The 16944-nt window shown below is 41.9% G+C and overlaps 1 protein-coding gene and 1 long non-coding RNA gene across 7 annotated transcripts in view; one reads left to right on the plus strand and one right to left on the minus strand.

Moving 5' to 3' along the window:
- Positions 1-16944, minus strand: part of LOC122174578 (uncharacterized) — a 38485-nt gene that overhangs the window by 17705 nt on the left and 3836 nt on the right. For 3 of the 5 annotated variants that reach the window (XR_006176617.2, XR_010595473.1, XR_010595466.1), the window contains exons 2-3: positions 6805-6896; positions 641-697 (exon numbers count right to left, since the gene is read on the minus strand). This is a non-coding gene — a long non-coding RNA (uncharacterized LOC122174578). Of the gene's footprint in view, positions 1-640; positions 698-1348; positions 1484-6804; positions 6897-16944 lie in introns of those variants that run through there. The other 2 variants (XR_010595467.1, XR_010595465.1) reach the window with 2 other exon arrangements.
- On the plus strand, positions 3750-16756 carry DYNLT3 (dynein light chain Tctex-type 3). 2 transcript variants are annotated; one of them, XM_005294656.4, is made up of 5 exons: positions 3750-3911; positions 5321-5362; positions 10866-10989; positions 12592-12669; positions 14288-16756. In XM_005294656.4, the coding sequence occupies exons 1-5, from the start codon at positions 3882-3884 to the stop codon at positions 14362-14364; spliced, it is 351 nt and encodes a 116-aa protein (XP_005294713.1). In that variant the 5' UTR covers positions 3750-3881; the 3' UTR covers positions 14365-16756. The 2 variants fall into 2 exon arrangements, with proteins under 2 accessions (XP_005294713.1, XP_005294714.1); XM_005294657.5 differs by lacking the exon at positions 3750-3911 and adding an exon at positions 3942-4527.

A 16944-nucleotide genomic window follows, 5' to 3' on the forward strand; every position in this document is an offset into this window, starting at 1 on the left:
GTTATTGCTCCCATGAGGAAGTGTGTCATTTACAGAATTACAGGGCTCCCTAGCAGAGATAAAAATAATTGGGCTTTGTTGTTTTTAAAGCGAGATTGTAAATGCCTCACTGAAACATCTTGGAAGATGTCACCATGCCTCAGTGGGTCACAGCTGAGAATACAAAATTCAGGACAGACCGCTGAGAAATAGAGCAGACTCACCCCAAACTGGTGGTTATTCTATCGTTAGATTATACCAAGCCAGTAACAAAAGTGAACTTATGTCTCACCACACTGGTTAACAAAGAAGCCAAAAATGCAGTCTTCTTAGGCATTCCAGCCCTTGGCTCACCACACAGACACTGAACTTTATGATGAGTGGTTACTGAAAACCAATTTAATCAAATATAGGGTCCTTCTAATCCCAAGGGACCAGCCACTTAGCCAGGTCAATATATAACTCAGCTCTTATCCAATAATTATGTTGATGTCAATCCTTACTAACTAAAAACTAAAGGTTTAATAATAAAAGAAAAGAAGAGAGTTATAAATGATTAATAGATCATATAGATACAAGTGATTTTTCAGTGTTCATAGATCAGGATCATAGCAATGATGGAATAAACTGTTGGCTTGCAAAACTCTCTCCCTGGAATTACCCAAACAGGTTGGAGGTCATCAGTCCTTGTTTAGAACTTCCTTGTTAGAAATCCAGTCTAGAGAAAATGAAGACAAAAATGGATATATGTCAGGGTCCTTATATATCCTCTGCCATGTGCATGGAATTTTGCTGTCCCAACTAAACTCACAGCCCAGGTGCATGGAAAATTACTGGGCCAAGATGGAGTCCAGGGTCATATGAGAGTATCACATGCCGTTACATGCTTTGATGACTCACAGGAGGTGGCTATTGGCCCCTCGAAAACTGATGCATCAGCAGGAAGACCATACAGCTATCTGGGCAGGATGAGTTTCTTCTATGGCCCACTGGGAGAGTGAAGTGTCCTTGATGGACCATCACTACCTAGCTGTCTGGTACCAATGTAAATCCTGTCTGGTAGGTGTTACCCAGGACTATAACACATGTATCAGATACAAGTCCATGGCCAATATTCATAACTTCAGATACAAAGATGATACCTGGGTTGACACATGACATACTTTGTATAAGATTTGTTGCAATTTGTTGCAATTATATAACAGTGGTAATATCAATGATGTAAATGGTCATATTCAATCATACAGCATCAAGAAGAGTCTTTCAGAATTACAGAAACGTGCCAGTTACGGAGTAAAAAGGAAATGCCACCCAATTCCGGGGCGGGGCGGGAATCTTAGGGACAATTTCTCATTTACATTCTGCCTACCTACAGACAGCTGCAGTTTCCAAATGGTATTTTTCACTTCATTTATTATATTGTTATGGAGAACTGCTATGCCCAGCTGAACAACTGATCAGTTTTTCTACCATCAAAGTACAGTCACCACTGGGAAAAATTATTCCTCTGGTTATCAGCTGAAGTCTGTAAAATGCTCTGAGATCCTTCATGGTTAAAGGTGCTCTATAACTGAAATATAAATACAAAAAAGCACTTTCTTTAGCACAGGAAACTATCTTTGGGTTTTGTGCAATATTGTGCACACTCTCAACATGTAATAAATAATAATAAAAGAACATTCTCTTTTGCAGTTGCATGGAAGAAGAATCCTGCCTGTACAACAGGGTCACTACACAGAACACGGGGTGCTATTAAAAAGGTGAACTACAAAGGGAGAAGGGTCCATAAACTTTTATGCTGCTTTGTGAGATATGAAGGAGACCTGAAAGGATTTTTTTTTTCACTTTCTTAAAGACTAAAAATTCAGGTTGTGTCTATCTGGAAACTCTGTTTATGACTACTGAAGTGATTATGAAAGTACAAGGAAAAAAATTGAAAACGGAGCAACTGAGGGTGAAAGATTTTTCCTCCAGCAGTTTAAGATGTTTTAACTCCTATTTAACGCCAAGGTTTAACAGGGAAAGCCCATCTGTAAAGATCCCACCACCCCAGCCCCCAAGGAAGAGACACAAAAGCTCATACAGCATTTTTATACTGCTTTATACAGCATTTTTCATCCACAAGTGTTTAACAAAAGGTGCCTAAGCATCAGCTCCACTTTTCAGCAGGGAAGATTTAAGCACATAAAATTTAATAATTTGTCCCAAATCACACAGCTCTAACACGTGCAGAGTCAGGAAAAGAAACAGCCAGCCCGCCTGCGTGCCAGCCTGGTACCTTAGCCAGTAGGCCACCGCCTGTCCACAGTGCGGCACCGGAAACCTCAAGGGTTCTCCAGCAAACCCAGGGGAGCCAGACTTGATATTTCTAGGGGTGTCAAGGCTGTATCCCCACTTTGAACTTTAGGGTACAAATGTGGGGGCCTGCATGAAGACTTCTAAGCTTAACTACCAGCTTAGTTCTGGTCCGCTGCCACCATCCCAAAGCTAATTCCCTTCCCTGGGTAGCCTTGAGAGACCTTCACCAATTCCCTGGTGAATACAGATCCAAACCCCTTGGATCTAAAACAAGGAAAAATCAATCAGGTTCTTAAAAAGAAGGCTTTTAATTAAAGAAAAAAAGGTAAAAATCATCTCTGTAAAAAATACAGGGTAATCAAACTTAAAGAGCTCAGAGAACCTCCCTCTAGCCTCAGGTTCAAAGCATAGCAAACAAAGATAAACACTTTAGTAAAAGGTACATTTACAAGTTGAGAAAAAGTAAAACTAAGACGCCTTGCCTGGCTATTTACTTACAAGTTTGAAATAGGAGAGACTTGTTTAGAAAGATGGGGAGAACCTGGATTGATGTCTGGTCCCTCCCAGTCCCAAGAGCGAACGAACTCACAAACAAAGAGCACAAACAAAAGCCTTCCCCCTCCCCCCCAAGATTTGAAAGTATTTTGTTCCCTTATTGGTCCTTTGGGTTAGATGCCAGCCAGGTTACCTGAGCTTCTTAACCCTTTACAGGGGAAAGGATTTTGGAGTCTCTGGCCAGAAGGGATTTTATAGTACTGTACACAGGACAGCTGTTACACCCTTCCCTTTATAGTTATGACAAGGGGTAAAACAGAAGAGGAAAGAATCCCCCTCCCCACACACCAATCTTATAAGCAGGGCTGGCTCTGGCTTTTTTGCCGCCCTAGGCAAAAAAGCCACCCGCTCCCCCCCAGCATGGCAGGGGAGGGCGCCAAGCCCGGCCGCGGGCCCACAATCCCCGACCGGCCAGAGCGCCGGGAGGAGAGCGGAGAGCCCGGGCTGGGGCTTTCCGCTCTCCCCGACGGCCAGAGCGCTGGGGGGAGGGCGGCGAGCCCGCCATGGCTCTCCGCTCTCCCCGACCGGCCGGAGCCCCCGGGGGGAGGGTGGCGAGCCCAGCCAGGGCCCCGCCACGCCGCCCCAAGCACATGCTTGGTGGGCTGGTGCCTGGAGCCGGCCCTGCTCATAAGCCCTTTCCAGCCTTTATTATACACGGCAGGGGCTGGAGGCGGGGACGTGAGAGCAGCACACAAGCCCATTTGTCCCCCTTTTGACAGGTCACCAGAACACAGCACCAGGCAGCACGTGACCGACGGGCTTTCACCACAGACATCAGCCCCTTCACTGCCGCCCACTTACTCCAGAGCAGGTGCGGTCAGGTGCACTTCAGGAGTCTCGTCTCCTCCCCGCACCTGGACCTCCTCCCCCCCCGCCATCATCGACACCCCCCGCCCCTCCCCGGGCCCCCATCCGGTTGTGCCGGGAGCTCCGACGGGCGCGCTCCCCCCGGCGCCCGGCAGGGGTCGCTGCCGCAGGAGGCCCGCAGGCCGGCCGGGGCGGGGGAGACGGAGCCGCGCCAGGCCCAGAGACGCCGCCGGAGCCGGGCCATGGAGGAGTTTCACCCCCACAACGACGAGGTGGGGCGCTGCGGGGGGTCGCTGCGGCTCGGGCTCGCGCCCAGCCCCGGGGCCATCGCCCGGCGCGAGTGCAGCGGGGCGGGCTTTGAGCGAGCGGCCTCGGGGGCTGGGCCCCGGGGAATCAAACCGCCGGCCGGCCGGAGCCCCGGGGAAGGGGAGTCGGGCCCCAGCTCGCTGGAGTGTCCGTGTCCGTGTCCCGCAGCGCGGAGCCCGCGCGGCCCGGGGGTGGCACCGAGTTGTGTATCCCGCGGGGTCCGCCGCCTCGCGGGGTGTCTGTGTCAGGCAGGTGCTGGCCTCGTGTGACAGCGGCTGGGTGCAGGGCGCTGCCGCAGGGCCCGGGTCCAGAAGGCCCCCTTCCCTCCTGGGCTGCGGCTGGGAAGAGAGTCACGCTGGGGACGAGGCTGGGTGGGGTCTGGCAAAGGTGGGAGTTGCAGGTAGCCAGATCTGTACCAGCAGCTGCTTCTTGCAACGTCCTTGATAGGGAGTAGGCAGTGGTTTGAAGCAGAGCTAGATACAACCATTGCACCAGAAGACATAAGCTCAGTTGCTGGGGCGAAGATATGAAAAAATCATCTGCAAGAAGGCTTCAGCATCGCTGTGGAGAAGGGATGTGGAGGTAGGGGGGGGGGGCAAACACATGTAGAAGTTTCAGTTTATTAAGTTCACTCTGAATAAATCTACACCTGTTTTTTTTCCTCCCTGTCTTCTTGTGTAAAAAGAGAATATATTCTTAGGACAATTCTTGAGCTTTGAAAGAGTGCAGAGAAGTTGAGAATGGCAAAATGGCTTTAGAGGGAGTGATTTGATTTAGGGCTAATTCCTGCAACTGGGTCTGCTTGCACAGCTTTCTGCACCATGCGCAAAACCCCATTGATATCAGTATCGGGTCCACCTGCACAACACCAGTCACAGGATGTGGCCTTTCAAGGATTAAGGGACAATCTTCCTAGAGCACAGTGTTCATATTTCAAAAATAACCTTTGAAAATCCTACTGGTTTAGTTATCTATTGATATTTGTGACAGGTTGATAACCCCAAAGCATAAATCAGTTTTTTTTTTTTTTTTTTTTTTACAAGAAATGCAAAAAACTTCTGGGCCCACTCTAAGAACAGTAAAGTGAATGACGAGATCTTATTTATTTCATTTTGCCATGCTGTTCCCAGCCAGAGTAGAAGAATTAAACTAACCAGATTTAATCTATTCAACCCTGCCTCTCTACTTCTAGGAACCACTAGAGCATAACAAAAATGATGAGAATTAGTACTTTCTCAATTTAACTGGGTCTGGTGCTTGATCTATGCCTTTTCTAGTTGGGGTAAGGAAAACTATCCCAAGTATTTCTTTTCTCCCCAGAATAATGTGAAATGCTATAAGTAACTGATTATACTTCTAACTTTTTAAATTATAGATGACCTTCAATGCTGAGGAAGCCCACAACATCGTTAAGGAGGTAGGCTATGTTTAACAATTTTAGTGACTTGAATGAAATACAATATTTAGAAAAAGCTGCATATCACTTTCAGTGATACTTTCATGCTTTTAGCATACATGCATGTTTATTTAATAAATATAATTTTGGAATTAGTTTTGAAGACAGATTTTTAATGCCTTTTTATACAAGGAAAAGTAGGCTATGATGAATAGTCTGTAATAGAATTTGTTAAATGCAACACCATGGCAACCTGCAACTGAATAGTGCAGAGCCTATTGCTTACAGGTCCTGTGGAGTTCTGAAGGAGACAGTGTATTAAAAGGAGATTCCCTGAAGGACTTTGCAGACTCTGCAAGTCCCTCTCTGCATGTCCTCTTAAACTTCACATTTCAAAAACTGTTCCAGTATGCACAGCAAGCACAAAAACAATGTCAGATAAACAGTTCAGCTCTTTACACAACTAGCCTTTCAAGGTAAGGACAAATACTGTGCACTTTTTTTTGCGCATCTGATACAGGGAATTAAGCCAAGTATTCATGCCCCATTTCAAAAGTTAAGTAAAGCTACCATACTGTTGTCTAGCATTAATGCAGCTCTAGAAAGACTAGAAACCTTGAGAAGATTTCTTTTGAAAAAACATTCATAAAACGGTATAAAGTAATAAATGGAAGCCAACAGCCCTGTCTTACTTCCTGTAAGTGTCACAATGTATAAAGGTTGATTAAAACTAGCTGAGGGGTTTGATCCTGCCCATCCTCAGGGCATAGGCCTCCTAAATAACTTAGTTGGGAGTTGAGTGTATGGGGTTTACATCACTGAATCTAAAAAGTGTACACAATCTCATTTAATTATGTAGACTTTTTCAGATGTTAATTTCTTTACAATTTAAGATTGGTCAATATTATATTTAGTCTCAGCATGTGAATTCACAGGACTGGATTCCTTTATGATAGAGGCTGCAATTTAATAAGAATTAGAAGGGATTAAATTTACAGAGAATGCTTTCAGTTTTTCACCATTTTAAGTTTACACCGTTGGGTTAAACCAACGTGTATTGTTTCCATTAGATATGTTCCTTTACTGAAAGGTGGTTTTTTTTTTTTTTTATGTTCCAGTAGCACTTAGGAACCCATACTGTACTTCAAAACACAAGCAGTGATACCTCAGCATTCCAGGCAGCCACAGGTTATCAATAAGAGGAATGGGAAATTTTAGTTCCTTCACTGTAAATAAACTCAAATGTTCACTTGACAGAATTGTTAGAACATATTCAATGGCAAAAAATCCCATTAAGGTTGCTGGGTGGTACAGTATGTGATCCTGTTGCAGAATGTTGAGTTGAGCAAAACTCCAACTGTATTTCCCCGTTTTCAGAAGAGTTAAAGTTGCCCACCTAAGCATTAGACCTTAACACTGCCTTCTTTCAGCAATGCCCCAATATACCTGGATAACAGACTTACCTTTACTCTGCCAACCCCACAGTTGCTGAAATACACATTCTTCACGTGCTTTCACAACTCGTTCATTCTCACCCACAAAGCTCCATCTAACTCTATTAAAGGACAAAGAAAAAAATGATTGCACACACCACCTTCCCTATGTTCCCCTGGAGCTGGCAGTAGCCAATGGGAGTTATTTGTAAACACTCCAGGTGCAGTCAGTATGTTATGTGTATCTGTGCTAAATGGTGAAGACACTCGTTGGGCCTGTTTCGTAAAGGTATATTCGGGATATGAGGATGTCTGGATTATTTTGAAGTGCGTAGTAAAGCATTGATTGTGATTTGAGGAGATCTTTGTTTTGCACCCTTTGTGCATGAGCAAAGGGAAGAGCTGCATGTATACCTGCAGGATACTGTATGCGTTATTTCAGTGCAAAATTGCACATTATATACTTTGCAGGGCAAAGGGGTTTTATTTCAAAGGGGAATTGACTAAGCGTATGAGTGTAGGCCACGATCTGGAACCTCCTGAATCTTAATAGTGCCAAAGGCCAGTGTGAGTATTAGGGATGTAAAAGTTTAACCAGTTGACTGATGCGTATCAGTCTTATTGGTTTCGGTTAATGATTAAACTCCGTTCCCCGTCCAGGACTCCAGCCGGTGGCCGGGCCCCACGTAAAACATGGGGCTGCTGTAGCACCCCTGGCACCCCTAGTTCCCTGGTTAGACATTTAACAGTGTAACCAATAAAATTTTAATCAGTTACATGGTCACCTTTTTTAACTGCTGTTTACATCTCTACTGAGTATGTGGTATGTGCATACTGAGGCATTGCTTGAAGAGGGTAGATGGAATGTGATATTGGGCAACCTTTGTCCCCCTCCCCCACTTTGTCCTTCCATAATGTTAGCTGGATTCCTGGGGATTGTAAAAGCTTGTACATTTCAACAATTCTTAGGGTGGCAGAGTAAAAGTTACGTGTGTTAACGAGGCATATTGGGGCATTTCCAAAAGAGGGCACAGTTAAGGTTGCATGGGCAACCTTAATTGCATTTCCTAGTTTTCAGAAGTTTGAGTTTTGCTCCACTGAGAGTTCTGCAAAGTGGGCAGTGATCAACCACCAAGTAAACTATACTAATAGAAAGTTAAAGTTTTTTACTATTGAATTTCCTAGTTTTTTGAACAGGAAAGATATGTTGGTGGTAGGGTTAGTAGGCATTTAGATAGTTGTACACATCCCACAATTGCATACTAAACCAGCCAGCCCACCACTATCTTGCCATTCCCATCCCCCCATGTGCACACCCCAGCTGGACCCCACTAGCTCTGCTTTGGCACACCTCCCCAGCCATATCCCTGACCCATTCACTACCTTTCGCCCCTGTAACCGGGCCCACTACTGTACCTAGTCTCCCCTACTTGTGGTGGTGGGAACACATCTCCCTGAAGTCTTCACACCCTGGTATACAAAAATTTCTATTGCTGTTACTTCCCCCCACTCCCACATAACCCAACTCATATTTAGTGCCTGGAGTTAAAAATAAACTGTGTTTCAGTGGAATAGTGTTTCTGTTCAGGTTTCAGAATGGTTAGAGGGTGGAGTTTGTGGCAGGGCCAGTAAGAGAAATGTTTTTCTGTTCCAAAATACAGAGTTTTATATTTGAGAGAAAGATCCTCTGACCCCATCCAATAAAAGTACCCAAGCTTCCAAAACAGTGAGGTTTCAGAGCTCGTAATATTTCTGTGCAATACAGTAGACTTTTGGTCGGCCATGACCCATCCAATTTCCTGATTAATCTTCTTCCAACACTTATTAATAGCTTTCATCTTATTGCTGTAGCAGTTATGCAGACACTCAGCCAAATCAGAAAACTATTACAGTCCCCGGACACAAATCTCTGATGTGGTCCAAATCTGCTTTCATACATTGTATGAGGTGAACACCAGGAATAAGAGCCAGATCATTTCCATTCAAGTGAATTGTCAGTGTGTCAGGTGTTGTGAGAGGCTACCGGTGTGGTGCTTCTGCTTTCTCCTGTTGATATCACTTGGCTGCGTGCGTGTGTTCCCTCTGTGTGCTGCCCCAGCTCTGCAGATAGCTGACACAGCAAACCCGACGAGAACCCCCAATGACCACAGAGTCTAGTAAGGTACAAAGGCACCTCGGCCAGGTTTATTGCGATCTCGGACACAATTGCAGTTCCCTGTAGGTTTCTGAGCCTAATTCAGGGCATACTACGAGAAAAGTGCCTCTTAGCAAGGACCCGGCTCAGTGGCGGGACTTTCCACTGCCCCCGTGGCCGGACAAAGATATCCACTCAGGGATGCATTCTTATACACACATACAAACAAGTTACACATCACTCCTGACGTATTGAGGTGCAACCCCTCTACGCAGCAAGGTACAACCCCTCTACGTAGTAAGGTGCCGCCTCGCACCTTGTACCTGTTGGTTCGATCAAAACAACTCTATCCATCATTTTACCCTTTTGCCCCTGTCATTGGGATGGGTCGGCCTGTTCCATGTTATCTGTGGAATGTTCCCGTATGGTATGTCTTGGTACCATGTTTATACTGTAACTATGCTAAATGAATATGTATTTCTGCAACATCAGCCCTTTCCTTGCCAGCTTCTGTGAGCAGGGCCTGCTTCTTGCTCACAGCTTAACTTTGCTTTCTATGCTAGCACAGTCTTGACCATTACTTTAGTTTGGTTCAGGCCTCATGCTGGGCCTTCATTAGGCCTTTACTATGTTGCCTTCACTTCACATTAGGTAGATCACAACTTCAGATCAATGGTTACACACCAGAAAGTGGGCAAAACACAATGCCAATGTAGACCACCTGTCTCAACCCAAATCACTTGTCATGGTGTACACCTTGCTGTCTGGGAAACTTCTGCAACCTTGTGATCCAGGAATTGCCTAGAATCTGCATGTTGACAACTCTGGCAACACACAGTCCTTTTCTCTCAGCAGTCAACGTACCTGCACTGCTAGTTCCAAACCTCCATGCCGTGTTTTTGGAAACCACATTAACCTGCTCCCAAGATCAGGAAGTTACCTCTCACTCCTTTTCTGCCCCCTCACAACTGCAACCCCTCTTCCTGTCCCATCCACCATTTCCTCCCTTCCCCACCCCAAAGTTCTGTCTCCTCCCCACCTGATATAACAAAACTTGGTTAGATTGCCTGCTGACCTAACAGCAAGCACAGTAAAACCTCCCCATAAATAAAAACACGTAAGACATCTTTTAGCTAGCAACATGAGTTATTAAATATTTATTGTGCAGGTGTACAAAGAAAAGGTCAGGTTCAAAGGAATGTGCGGACATAAATGCCCCGGGGAAGCATAAAGTAACTGCATAGAAACCCTCTCACTTTTTTCCCCTTTATGGGTGCATGTTAGCTGTAATCCTTTCAGGCAACACGGCTGTGCAAGGGTAGTGAACATGATTTTAAATATCCTCTCTGTTTGGGTTCCCATGCACCCTCTCACTTAGAGGGTGCCATGCATTACATTGATTAAACAGATTGAAACTATTTTTATCCACATCACATCAATAGTTTGGTCCCTAGCTCTGTTAAAAAAAGCTAGAAACAAAAACTGCTCCCCCCCCACCTCAAATTACTTCAAATTAGGGTCACTAACCCTACCCTGTGCCCTCCTGAGGCACACCTGCTTTCAAAAGAATCTGATTCAGCATGTAGATTTCAAGAAAGCTTGACTTTTAAACAGAAGTCACATTGCAGTCTTAACTATTTAAAAGGTATTTTCTGCAATACATTTCTACTGACAGCCTCACTTTGCCACATCAGTTGTACCTTTGAGCTAGACAGAAGAATATATAGTAAATATCCCAGCATCTATGGATGCTGAATTATATTTCATTTCCCAATTCAGCAACTGGTATGCAGTGAGGTAAATTGATTTCAAATGATTAGTCTAAGATACTCAGTTGTCCTGCAAGTGTTCTGGGATTGTTTATTAAATATTTGGAGTTACTCTATTAAACATGGTTTGTTTTGAGACATTTCATATTGATGTATTACTAGTGCAATTGATTTTTCTCTATTTGTAGTGCATAGAAGGGATTTTGGGCAAGATAGATTACAATCACAACAAAGTCAATCAGTGGACTGCAACTATAGTGGAGCAATCTTTAACACACCTGGTAAAACTAGGAAAAACATACAAATACATTGGTAAGTACCAGTATCCATACTTCGCCTTATACAGTTCAGATGAGTAATTGCTGGGAAGAATTCGTTTTCAAGCTAGGAGGTACTTTGAAGTTTAAAAACATACCCTCTTAGTTTTCTCCTGTACTGTAATCTCTCCCGTCTCACCCATCTGTCACACCACACACACACCCCCGCACCTCCCCAACAGGTGATTAGGAACTGAGAAACTGTCCGTATTATTTGTGTGTATGCTTAATCACTTAGACATTTATATGCAACAAAACTGTGGCAGTTTTTTCATTTTTACTTGATGCTAAATGCTGATAGTGTGCCTAGCCCTGTACAAGTCATACCATAGGGACAGTCCCTTCCCAAAGGAGCTAAATCTGATAATTGTCTTTCCTGTTTCTCTTTAAAAAAAACAAAAAACAAAGGGAAAGTAAAGAAAACCCAAAGTTATTACATCTGCCAAAAATTCTCATAATTTCAGAAGGTAGGTTGTATTAATCTAAATCCTTACCAAAAGGATTTTAGAAATATTTGTACTTGAGGTTTAGCATACAGTACACACCCTTATAGAGGATGTTCAATTGATTTCATCCTAAAAGGTAGATTGTGTCCACAGTTTTCAGGGATGCACATGTAGAGGAGAAGTTAAAAGGGAAAAGTACACACTATGCCCACTTTGGCCCATATGTGTAGGCTGGACACAGTGGCAGGGCAGGTCTTTCCTTTGGGGGGGTGCAAGGACTCCTTCCAGCTCGAGCGGATGCTGGCACTTGCTTCTTCAAAGGCAGCTGGACCATGCTAGATGCTGCACCCACTTAAAAGATTGTGTAAGACTACATGCTGCTTCTGCTCAGAGGAGTTCCAAAAGCACCATCTGTGTCAGGCACAATTCCTCCTGCAGCTCGCACTGGGACAGTGTGCCTCCACACCAACTTGGTGAATGGCTGTGCCTTCAAGTGCAAATTAATTCTAAATATTTTAAAAGATAATTAGGGAATTTAGTCATACCAATGAGCTTTCTGGGAAAGGGGTTATTTGCATACCTCTAGGGTTATGTCTACACTGCGAGCTAGGGGCGTGATTCCTCTCCTTGCGTATACATACTCATGCTAACTCTCAGAGCAGTGTATAACAGCATAGCCACGGTAGCAGCAGCATGGCTGAGCCTGAAACCAGTGGCTATGTACTCAGTCTGGCTCCGTCATGTCTCCACTGCCACTACCTGTGCTACTACGTAGTCTAAAAGATATCTAAACAGTTACCCCAAAAATGATAGATCAGTGTTAAGACACTTTCAGTAGACTCTCATTAAAAATCTTAATATGAAGATTTTTAAAGGGAATGTTGCATAATAGCTTTCTTTGTTTTGAGACTAGTTAAAAGGTAACTGAAGGCTTGCAGGTCAGTAAAATGGGAGCTTGTCTATGACAGTGTGATATAACAAATACATAAAGGGAAGAGGCTGCCAGTCTTGTTTTGTCACTAAATGAATTAGATTTGGCTGCGTCTGTGGCTTCCAATTATATGTTTCATGATAGTAGTTTCACTCAGTCTGCAGATTAATCAGTCTTGTTTTATTAATGAAAACACTGATTTTATTACTCTGTCCTTCAGTAACCTGTGCAGTGATGCAGAAGTGTGGCGCTGGTCTCCACACAGCAAGCTCGTGCTTTTGGGATACCACAACTGATGGTAAGTTCCCTCATTCAGATTCAAGTCAAATAAAAGACGGTGAATGTGCTACCCATTGCTCAGCTGTGCTACAAATAGTATTTTTAGCAGTTTGAAGGGTTGATTACAAAAAGCCACCCAACTCCAGACCCAGAAGCCTTGTATGCATTTTCAACAGATGCACTCAGGATTGAATGAATAATAGATGGATGGAGAACACTGGGGTATGACAAAATTAGCAATACCAGTGGAGCTATCTTCAGTATGAAAGAAAGATTGTGCAAATTAGTCCCCATAGAAGATCTTCAATTGTAGGGACGCTGACTTAATTAGTAGTGTGTGCTCTAAATGTAAATTTGCAATTCTGAATGTCTGCCTACTTATTATAAGTGGACTGCCCTACTCTAAGAGAAGCTGGCACGAATAAAGAATTGGCTTTTTTTTTTTAAGCTAAAGCTTTTATTTCTTTCTTGCAGTCAGTTGCCATGTTCCTTTATTTTATTCACTGCTACATTATTTCCAAGTTCCCCCTTTTCAGTTCACCGTGTGGTGTGGTAAGATTATTGGACTGCTTTCAAGCCTGCCAAGGCTCAGTTTCTTCAAGTACCGTAGAAAGGACTTAAAATGAGGCACCAGGATTCTGTTGTAAAACAGGTCAAAAGACGGCATTTAAAACACAAGACTGAGTTGAATCGTTAGTTAGAAAATAGGTTCCAATAAATAAGTACATTCAGGTCAGAGTTTGTTGGGATATGTATATCTTGTTGGCTTTAGAAATGTCAGAGCAGCAGCTTCTTTTGCTGATTTCCCATTATGTCCAAGTAAATAAAACCACATATTCTTATCTATGTTCTTAATATCATAAGTGTAGTACAAGTCTATTCTTATTTTGCCATGGAAGTTTCTTTTACATACAAAAAAGCAAAAGAGCCAAAAAGTATATAAAAGGATTTGAAAATATTGATTCATTGGCTGAACGTGGAGGGAGGGGGAATTCCTTGTTGGCAGAGTGGCAAGGACTAACTTAAATCAATGTTTTTAAAAACTCATTTTGAACCAATCTTCTCTCCCTGTGACTGTGCCAGGTAGGCTTTGAGCTTAAGTAACTATCAAACGCTATATGTTGTGTGATAGGGAAGAACAAGAAATGATTTTCTGACCTCAGGAAAATTATTAGTTCACGAGGAAAGGAGGAAGTAATTAATCAGAGCTTTTCACTCCATTCTTACACTCCATAGCTATTTACATTTCTCTAATCTTTAGCTGTAGAATCAAAAGTTGGAGAAAAAGCTATTTTTCTCCAGGTTTATAGAGAGAATTTAATTTGTTATATTATATTGGGGTTTTTATCTTATTTAAAACTAACTTTATTAGTAAATAATATGTGCAAGTTTGATGCAGTTTTGATGGTATTAGTTTCTGTATTCCAAAGAGAAAAAGGTAAGAGTAAATTCATCTTTATGGAGAGGATTACAAATTCCTATTACATTTCCTCAGAGAAATGAGTATCTGAGCTTTTTTTAATCCTAAATTTCTGGTCTTTTGCACTGAAATGTAATAGAATTTAACAGAGAAGGCATGTTTTAGAATTTAACAGAGAAGCTTATTTTCTGATTTTTTTTTTTTAATTATCTTTTAGGTACCTGCACAGTGAGATGGGAAAACCGGACTATGAACTGCATTGTCAATGTTTTTGCCATTGCTGTTGTCCTGTAGCTGACTGGAGTACAAATATTAAGTTACACCAAAGCCTTTAAGATCAGAAAGTATCAAAATCTCAAAGCATATTGCCATTATATAATACTGTTTGTGCACTAAAGAAAAAGGTATGAACATGCTGTAAAGTCCATTACACAAAGTGTACATTCTGAACAAATTCTTTCAATTTAACTTGTGACAACTGGCGTTCCTTTAGCAAATTTTAGCAATTTAAATATTCCAGATTGATGATATGTTAAACTGGAGATGCCATGATATTAATCAGATGAGAATATGGATATTTGCATCAAAAGATTACAACTATAATGCAAGTGAAAGTCAGACTAGCATAGGTAAGCATACCTGTGCTTGCCTTAATCTAGGTAACACGATAGTATAGATGTGACTGCACTGGCTAGCTGCCCAAATACAAACCTGTGAGTGAGCCCGGGTATGTACTCAGGTTGCTAGCCCATGCTGAACCTGTGCAACCATGTCTACACTATTGTTATCCATACTAGCTAGATTAAAAATAACACAGGCATGCCTAGCCACACACAAGGAAACCTTCACCTGCAGTGTAGACATAGGCAACTGACACTTTACTTACAGGGAGATGGAGTAATTTAATCAGCAGAAGGGAAATGAAAGGATACAAGCATTAAGAAACAGCGAGATTAAAATGCAGTTGGGAACAGACTAGGAATATATTACATTTACAGTATTCCTAGTATTGAATGACAAGTATCAGTGCCTCATATCTGATTAAACAAGGCTATTTCTATATTATGCATTGATGCTGCATGAACATCACAGTTACCTGATCAAGCGTAAAAAGCCCAAACTGCTTCTCTGCTTGGGAGACAAAATCATGCCAAAGCATTTATTTCTTCAGTGGACTCTAGTCCTTTTAAAGGGTATGATCTTTCTTCAAATACCATTTGGAACGTTGTCATTGAATTAAGTGGAAACATGATTGGGTGCACTGTTCATTATCACTCAGTGCATATGAATATATATTTCTTAAGAAGAATTCACCAAATTATAAAACTAGTTTAATCTGACCTGGCCCGATTGGTTCAGTGACTAGAAGCATGTAGGAAAACTCATGATGTGAGCACTTTGCACATTCCTGATCCAGTTTAAGTAGGTGTCTTTCCTAACAAAGGACCCACTTCTACACCCGTTGACCTCAGTAGAATCATGTAGAGTTAAATAAATGAGTTTGTGTAGGTAGGAGATGCCCACATTTTTAAAAGGGCCTCATTCTCTCTAAACACAAATATATGATACAGAACATATCCTTAAATTATATTTATAAAAGTATTGCCTATACTCCCAAGTCTAAAATTGTGTAATAACTATGGAGTAAAGTATAAAATAGTAAAAAAATTAGTAACATAGCTAAGGCCCCCCCATCTTGCAAACATTCACCCATGTGCTCAGTTCACAGATATGAGCAATCCTATTACATGAGACATTCACAAGATTAGTAAAATTATTTGTGTATGTAAGCAATTGCAGGATTGGGGGTCTACATTTTAGTCAATGCCTAAATTATGTAAATTGTCAAGTATTTGTACTGATCATAAAAAGATCCAAGTTGTTACTGCCACTGAGTGGCAGCCATTTTAAGTTCTGCCATATCTCAAACAACGCTTAAAGATTTTTTCTTATTTACTATCTATTCTAAAGATATGCAGTAACTATCTAATAGTTGCTATAAATCTGCTTTGCATTTTAACATGGACTTTGAAAGCACTGCTTCAATATTATGCAATTCTGATTTATTTATTTTTAATTATTTTTCACAGTCACTCTGATTTGGTCAAATGGCAAATATGTCCTTAAAAAAAAAGTTACAACAACCCTGGTTCTTCAAACTGTATTTGAAATTGCTACAAGGCTTCAAAAGTTAGAACCTACATACATCTAGAATACACAATGCTAGTTCACAATCCATTGCTTGGCAGGCATAAATAAAATAGAATTCATCTTTTATATGAGCACAAATAGAGTGAAGCTCAAGAATATTGCATTTGTCTAGGAGGCAGGTAGTGTGAAAACATTTGCATGGTGCACTGAATTTCAGATATATAATAAAGTAAATTAAGAAAGATTATTTGGTTTAAGGGCAAGATGTGGATGGTAAAAATATAGGGATAGCTGCTATCCCATTAATTTTATAAGCTTTAGCTGCCATGACTGGAATAAATATTCCTAATAGCCATTAACTTTGTTAGTCTTTTTTGCTGTACTTGAAGATACGAAGTGATATCTTATTCAGTGTAACTAGGCTTAGTGGAGTTCCACTATGGAAAAGCTCACCAAACAACTTTAAAATATTGATTGTTGTAAAGTTACTTCATTTTGTTTCTACCAAAAATAAAGATGGTTTGCCTTGGCTGTATTTACCTTTGGTAGGATCAGCTCATCATAGATAGATAGCTTGCTACTACACTTCTTCCTCCATCTTGTATTGTTTTATAAGTGAAGCATTTTATTATAGGTGCACAGATATTTTGGAAACTATGGATCTGTCCTGGCAAGTGTCCCAAAATTCAGGGAGTAGTGCCGATTTCTAATATCCTTCCCCAA

The sequence above is a fragment of the Chrysemys picta genome, chromosome 1 (assembly GCF_011386835.1).
Source record: "Chrysemys picta bellii isolate R12L10 chromosome 1, ASM1138683v2, whole genome shotgun sequence".
Taxonomy (NCBI): Eukaryota; Metazoa; Chordata; order Testudines; family Emydidae; genus Chrysemys; species Chrysemys picta.